The sequence below is a fragment of the Myotis davidii genome, unplaced genomic scaffold, assembly GCF_000327345.1.
Source record: "Myotis davidii unplaced genomic scaffold, ASM32734v1 scaffold356, whole genome shotgun sequence".
In the NCBI taxonomy this organism is placed as follows: Eukaryota; Metazoa; Chordata; class Mammalia; order Chiroptera; family Vespertilionidae; genus Myotis; species Myotis davidii.
Window position 1 is genome coordinate 117,846 of NW_006288188.1, and position 8,256 is coordinate 126,101.

Here is an 8,256-nt window from a genome sequence, read left to right on the forward strand (position 1 = left end):
TATCATGTTTTTGTTGTTTTCATATCACGTTTTGTCATTTTTATATCATGCCTCTGTTGTTGTTATATCCTTTTGTTACTGTTTATTTATTAATAAATTTATATATTATTTTCATATGCATTTTACTAATTTCCTTTCATCTCTCACATTTCTATTATAGAGAAAAAGCAAATAGCAATATTAAAATATCTCTGCTAATTAATTTCCTTTTTAAAAAAATATATTTTATTGATTTTTTACAGAGAGGAAGGGAGAGGGATAGAGAGTTAGAAACATCGATGAGAGAGAAACATCGATCAGCTGCCTCCTGCACACTCCCCACGGGGGATGTGCCCACAACCAAAGTACATTCCCCTGACCGGAATTGAACCTGGGGCCCTTGAGTTAGGGGAAACCAGTTAGGGGAATTAATTCCCTTTTAATGTGCATGAATTTTGTGCACCGGGCTACTAGTTATAATTATGAAACAAAAGAAATGCAGTAATCAAAAAGAAAGAAAAAGAAGAAAGCTGGGAAGAGAATACATTTAAAATGCTCAGGGTACTTGCATTTAATAGTAAGATGACTTTTTTAGCTTCTGTATTTTATATTCTCTATGGCCAACATGTATTTTTCATAATTAGGAAAAATTAAATGACAACCTTTTCATAGATGTATTTGTCAAATTTTTTGTACATATTTTATGACACATGTTCCAATGTGGGTCTTTACTCATGAGCAAATGGCAAATTTCAGAATGTGAATTATAAACTACCTTCAGAAAAAAACCTATATGAAAAAAAATAGGCCTCACAACCTCGGCCATTGATGCATACTTGGTTTAATTTCTTTTCCAAAGTTATTTAGAAAAAAAATTTAGTTATGTACAGGGTTGCTTTGCAAAAACTTGAAGTAATGCCCGGAAAGATGCTGTTCGACTATTATGTCTGAAACCAAACACTTGGTAAGTATTTTCAAAAGAAAAACTTCAAAATCTGACTTACTTTCCCTGTTGTTCCTTTTCTCATCTCCATTTGAATTTCCTTGAGATACCACAAACAAAACAAGCCCCAAATCCAATCCAATATCTTAGCTGCTCCACATTCCCAGATTTCTTCTCTTCCCACCTTTCTCTGAAATTAAAACCAGGGTTTGATTCTTTCCAGAAAAAAAAAGTCAGATCTGGAAAGGATTTCAGTTCCTCCAGGAGGGTTTTGAGGCCAGGAGGGTACATTCTCAAAATGAAGTGAAACATCAACTGCCAGACAAGGAGGAAGCTCTCAAAATTAGTGTACATTAGGTTCCACAGATAAATGAGGTCACATGATATTTGCCTTTCTCTGAGGGCTTATTTCACTTAGCGTAATATTCTACTGACCAACAAAATAGGTCCAGAGGCACGGAAGCAAACCTCAGAGGGGCAGGGAGGGGGATTGGAAGAGATTAATTAAAGAATGTATATACTTATATGCATAGCCCATGGACACAGACAATAGTGACAGCCATAGAAGGTAAATAAATCCCAGAATAAAAAAAGAAAAAAGAAAAAAAGGAGAAGTTGGGAGTTGCCGTCGCTCGCCAGCCTGAAAATGGCCCTGAGCCCCTCACCCAGACTGGCCAGGAACCCCAGTGGGGACCCCCACCCTGAAGCAACAAGATGGCAGCTAATTTGCATACTGAAGGCAGCGGCAGCGGGCAAGGCTGTCCGTGGTCTGGGACCCAGATCCATGACCTAGCGGGTGGGGCCAGCGCTTGAGGCTGTCCGCGGGACCAAGACATGGATCCATGACCTGGCGGGTGGGGGCAGTGCTTGAGGCTGTCCGCGGGACCAAGACACGGATCTGTGACCCTGGCAGGTTGGGGGCAGTGCTTGAGGCTGTCCGCTGTCAAAAATAATCTTGTAGAATTTGAGATACTTCTTTGGTTGTCACCACTATTTGCCCTGTCACCTAAACACTCCTTTCTCCCAGTGTTAAGCAATCACTAGGTTCTGTTGCTTCATGCTCTTCAATATTTCTCAAATCCATTCATTTCTCTCAATGCTTTAGTTGACTCATTGACTTTCTTGCTTAGATGCCTGGAATAGCCACCAACCGATCCTTCCTTGTCCTTAGGATCTATTAGCCCTGATATTCTTCCAAATGGTGCCCGATTCTCTAAAGTCTTCAGCCTAAGCAGCCACGCTATTTCCAGTTCACCTACATCATCATAGCTAGTCCATACCTTGCACTGGCATGACTCCAGGCCTTTCCCTGTGTTCTCTCCTTTCTCTGGATTGATCTGCCTGTTATTCTTTAACTAATGAGTGGCTATTTAGCTTTAAAGACACAAATAAAAAATTTCCTCTTCAGTAAAATCTTTCTCAGCAACCTGAGGCAAAGCTAGCCATTTCCTCCTCTCTGTTTCCATTTTAATTGGTATATAGCTCCACCTTTGTACTTAACATGTGCTGGAATTGTATGTTTAAGGATCTGACTTTCTCAATCAACTGTAATCTACTCAATGACAGATCCTTAAACATATAATTCTTTGTTAACCCACATGTCTGGCACATCAAAGATGTTTAATAGCAGTGTGGTGAGTGAATAAAGTAATAAATGCATGGATTAATGTAACACCTCAGGTGACATCTACATTGGTAGGAAAGTAAGTGCAGTAAAGGAGAGGCAAATTGTACACAGGGTCTACCATGGTAGCTGCGTGACTTTGGGCGCATTTCTCACACACTCTGTGCCTTAGTTTCCTCATCTACAAAATGGTAAAAATAATACCTTTATAGTTGTATTAAGATTAGTTAATAAATGTAAGTTGCTTAGAAGAGTGGATGGTATATAGAAAGTACTCTTGATGTATTAGTTATTGTTGTTACTGTTCATGGAGAGAGAATTACTATCAACTCCATGAGAGATAGGGACTATGTGTTTTTTAAAAATACATTTTTTATTGATTTCAGAGAGGAAGGGAGAGGGAGCTAGAGATAGAAACACCAATGACGAGAGAGAATCATTGATTGGCTGCCTTCTGCACGTCCCTATCTGGGGATTGAGCCCACAACCCTTCATGTGCCCTGACCAGGGATTGAACCTTGACCGCCTGGCTCATAGGTTGATGCTCAACTACTGAGCCATGTGGGCTGAGCTACTTGGTGCTTTTTAATCACTTTCATCCAGTTCAAAATAATTTTTATGTCCAAAGGCATATTTTTGGGGAGACATATTTTGGTTTCCTTCAATTTACTATCCAAAAAGGCCTTGGGAGAGAGTAAAATGATTAGGAAATATTATTTTATCTCAGTCCACTAGTTTGAACTTCAAACTATAAAAAGAAAACAAAGAGGGAAAGTATGTAACCAGACTGTAAGTTCCATGAGGATATTGTCAAAGTATAATTTTCAAAAAGTTAAAAGTATGATTCTCATATAAATATATAATGATTCTCATTGATGTTTCTCTCTCTCACTCTCCCTTCCTCTCTGAAATAAATAAAAATATATATTAAAAATATATATTTAAAAAAGATCTTTTTTAAAAAATTGAGTACAGTATTTAAATATGAAAATCATATCTTGCAAATGCAATCTAACTACAACCCCAGATTCAATTCTATAAACATGTATTTTAAATTATTCAATCATACTGCTAAATCAACTTTAAATATATATTTTAAATAGACTATTTTTGTAGAGCAGAGTTGGGTGTACCTGGGATAAAACCGAGTGGAAGGCACAGAGATTTCTCATATACCCCCTTTAGCTCAAAGTTTCTCTTGAACTTGAAGCTGAAATTGCCTTTAGCTCAGAGTAATCTGCATACCACTGAGATACCGCTGGGGTGGCTTGTTCTGAACCCTCACGTGAACAATAGTGATTATTTATTAATTTATCTATATTGACATGAAAAGCTACTCTCTCTCCATGTATATAATATTATTTGAATGAGTAAACAGACACCTATTGAACAAATAAGGAGAGAGAGTTTCAATAGAGGACAAAGAAGAGACATTTTGTGAGCAGGCAATAATGTCAGAGACAAGCAAGCCCAGAACACGGTAGTGTTCCAAGCAAAGGCATGAACTAATAAAAATGTCTAACATTTATGAGGTTATCTAAAGCTAAGAACCACTCAAGATACTTTGCACATGTTAGTTTATTTAACCCTCCCCTAAAGCTTGATTTCAAAATACTACCGTCTCCATCTATATGAGGGAATTGGGCATAGGAAGGTTGGGAAACTGGCCCAAGGTCACAGTTTATAAAGTTTATAAATGGTTCGGTGTCTCTAGAGTCATGTTCTCCATCCCTACTATACAGTATTACACAGCCTCTCAGAAGAGGCAAGTACGAGGCCACTGAATTCACACTTTACCTACTTCCCAATATTGCCTAGAGTCAATCCTACCTACAGCCTTGGTGTCTTCCTTATAGGAAGTGCCAAAGAACTTTGGCAAAGCTTGGCTACAAGTTCATGTCCATGATAGAATCTCGAGCTTTATTGCCTGTTTTTAGGAGTTATGATTGCATATTGTGTGAAGAGGTAGACTGAGAGCTTGCCTGCAATGCTAGAAATTTGGCTTATAATCACAGATCCTGTGGCCTTGGGCAAGTCTCTTCACCTCTCAGAGTTTGCATCTAATTTTCTGAAAAATGTAGGGGAAGAGGAGGAAATGAATTCAACTGTGGGAGAGGAACAAACTTACCTCTACCCTCAAGGTTCTTCTGGCTGGTCTAATAACCAAATAGACATAAGACAGATTAACATGAGAAAATAACCAAATTTAATACATACATATATGTATGGGATCCCCACATACATGAGCGAGTCAGAGATCCCCCCACATGCATGAGAGATTCAGAGATAAAAAGGAAAAGGATTATGTAAGACATTCTGAGCTACAGATGAGATGGTAGTTTCAAAGGATAATTGCAGAATGTTAAGAAAAACAGACATTTAGCAAATCAAAGTTTGTCCTGCCCCAAAATAGGTCAAATGAAGTTTTCTGATAATTTCCTTTTATGGGCAATGTTCCTAATTCAAGTTCTTCTAGGTCAGTGGTCAGCAAACTCATTAGTCAACAGAGCCAAATATCAACAGTACAACGATTGAAATTTCTTTTGAGAGCCACATTTTTTAAACTTAAACTATATAGGTAGGTACATTGTTATTAACTTAATTAGGGTACTCCTAAGGCTTAGGAAGAGATCATATTAACGTCTGAACAGACAAAAAGACTCCTGGGCCTTTCCTCTCCTAAGCTGTAAGTTCAATCAGTGAGTTAAGAAGGAAGACATGCAAGGTTCCCTGTTGGCAAACCCTGCTCTACTAACGATTCTTATCTACAGTAAACATGCAGTACTGTATATTTTGCCATCCCACGGGCCCCATTGGGAAATCAAGCCTCCTTCTGAAATAAACTTTCTACATCAGCCATTTAAAAACAGACAGAAAGTAAATTCACCTAATTTCAATGTAGGCAGCTAACACTGCAGAATGGGCAATTTCTATTTTGTTTTCCCAAACCTCATCGAAGCTCTTTCTAGTAGGCTAGTCTTAGGCAAATTTACCTCTCAGGTTTAATCTATAGTCTACTCTTACTGCTCACTTTCTCTCATTTTAATCCTTCAGAGTGATGTGTTCTTTCCTTGCATTTCCTCTAAACACAGCAGGCCCCCAATGGATGATACTATCTAATCCAGCAGTTCTCAACCTGTGGATCATGACCCCTTTGGGGGTCGAACGACCCTTTCACAGGGGTCGCCTAAGACCATCATAAAACACATATATAATTACATATTGTTTTTGTGATTAATCACTATGCTTTAATTATGTTCAATTTGTAACAATGAAATTGGGGGTCTCCACAACCTGAAGAACTGTATTAAAGGGTTGCGGCATTAGGAAGGCTGAGAACCACTGATCTAATCTCTACCCAGTAAAACATGAAATAACCTTTGATTTCTTTCCATTTACTTTAGCTGCAATCTATGTTCTTTCCTGGTGCATGAAGTAGTCAGAAATTTATTTCACTTGTGGAACACATCAAAACAGAGAACCAATTTTTGTTCAAGTAATTTAAAGTCTTCAAAACAGGCACGAGTAGGAACATCTTAATATTGATAAGCTATGAACAGAGAGGTAGTATGGTTAAGGAGATATGCTTTGAAGACCAGTCCTGGGTTTAAATCCCTTCTATTACACTAATAACTCTGTGGCCTGGGGCAAGCCATGAACCTCTCTGTGCCTCAAAATTTTATCATCTGTAAAAGTGGGTTAATACTGCTTACATTAAAGAGCCATTGTATGGACCTATGTAAGGTTTCTGTAAAAGTTGACATCTAGCCCTAGCTGGTTTGGCTCAGTGGGTAGAATGTCGGCCTGAGGAATGAAGGGTCCTGGATTCAATTTCAGTCAAGGGCACGTACCTTGGTTGCAGGTTCCCCAGCCCTAGTCGGGGTGTGTGCAGGAGGTAACCAATCGATGTGTCTCTCCGACATCGATGTTTCTCTCTGTCTCTAACTCTCCCTTCCACTCCCTCTAAAAATCAATAGAAAAAATATCCTCAGGTGAGCATTAACCAAAAACAAAACAAAACAAAACAAAAAATACACACCAAGTTGACATCTAACAGATGTGAATGGTAGGCAAACTAAGAGGTTTATGGGGGCAGATACTTTACATGTAAAGTATTGATGAGTTCAGTTTTCCCCCCTTTTTTTCTTGAGAGGTAAGTAGTTAAGAAGATATATTCTGGAGCCATATTGCAAGGATTCAAGTCCCAGAGTCATCAAACAGTTACTTAATCTCCCTGTGCCTCATCTGTAAAATGGGGATGATAATTAATAACCCTATCTTTTTAAAAACTTTTATTTATTTATTTTTTAATATATTTTACTGATTTTATTTTACAGAGAGGAAGGGAGAGGGAGAGTTAGAAACATCGATGAGAGAGAAACATCGATCAGCTGCCTCTTGCACACTCCCCACTGGGGATGTGCCTGCAACCAAGGTACATGCCCTTGACCGGAATCAAACCTGGGACCCTTCAGTCCGCAGGCCGACGCTCTATCCACTGAGCCAAACTGTCTAGGGCTTTAATAACCCTATCTTATAGGGTTGTTAAGATGAACTGAGTTAGCCCTGGCCCTGTAACTCAGTTGGTTAGAGCATCCTCCTGATATGCCAACATTGCAGGTTCCATCCCCAGTCGGGGCACATACAAGAGTCAACCAATAATGCATCAATAAGAGGAACAACAGATCTCTCTCTCTCTCAAATCAATTAAATTTTTTTTTTACAAAGATTAACTCAGTTAATATATGTAAAGCATTTATAATGGTATCTGGTCACCAGAATAAGCATTTGTACAGGTTAGGGTGATGGTTAATTTTATGTTAATTTGTCTAGACCAAGCTACCCAGATATTTGGTCAAATATCAGTCCAGATGTCTCTGTGAAGGTATTTTTAGATAAGATCAACATTGAAATCAATACACTTTGAGTAAAGCACATTACCTCCATAATGTGGGTGGGCTTCATTCAATCAGTTAAAAGCCTTCAGAGAAAAAGACTGACATCCTCCAAGAAAGAAGGAATTCTGACCCCAGGCTGCCTTGGGACCTGAGCTACATCATCATCTCTCCCCTGACCTCCAGCCTGCTACTGTGCTGCAGGGCCTCTGTGCTTGTCCTTCCCTCTGCCAGAGTGCTTTTCCTCCTAAAACAAGCAGGGTCTGTTCCCCGTTCCCTCCCTTCAGATTTGGATTTGCCAGCTTCCACATCTTGTGAGCCAGTCCCTTACATACTTATCTCTCTTTCTCTCTGTCTCCCCACATGCACACACCCTCTCTGGAGAACCCTAATACAGTTAACCATGATTATTTTTATTCGTAGCACAAAGTGATGTTCTATCCTGCTTCTTTAATAAGAGCACAGTCAATCGGTTTCATTTTAGTCCTCCCAATTCTGAAGATTTAAGACAACTGAGAGGAGAAACATTAAAGTTTGTTTTGAAAGGGGGCAGGGAAGCAAGAAGCTCAGGGCAGGTTCAGGAAATGAGGAGGGTGGCTGGAATGGGGGTCTGTTTAGGGAAGTAGTGGTTATAAGGTTGGTAAAAGACAGGAGCAGCCCGTGGAAAGTTTGACTGTCAACCTTAGAGGTTTAGAATTTTTTTTTTTTTTGTACTGTTGGAAATGGAGAGCTGCAAAGCTTTGTGAAACAATGCTGCAGTATGAAAAAAGTATCATTGGATAATCGGATTAGTTAGAAGGAGGGAGAAACCAGGG

General features: G+C 39.1%; 1 protein-coding gene across 1 annotated transcript in view; it reads right to left on the bottom strand.

The window, feature by feature from the left end:
• The window catches only part of LOC102766157 (probable E3 ubiquitin-protein ligase HERC6), a 100,989-nt gene that overhangs the window by 78,631 nt on the left and 14,102 nt on the right, over positions 1-8,256 (bottom strand). Inside the window, exon 3 of the mRNA XM_015561521.1 lies at positions 4,675-4,702. Within this exon, the coding sequence (XP_015417007.1) occupies positions 4,675-4,702 (28 nt within the window). The remainder of the gene's footprint in view (positions 1-4,674; positions 4,703-8,256) is intronic.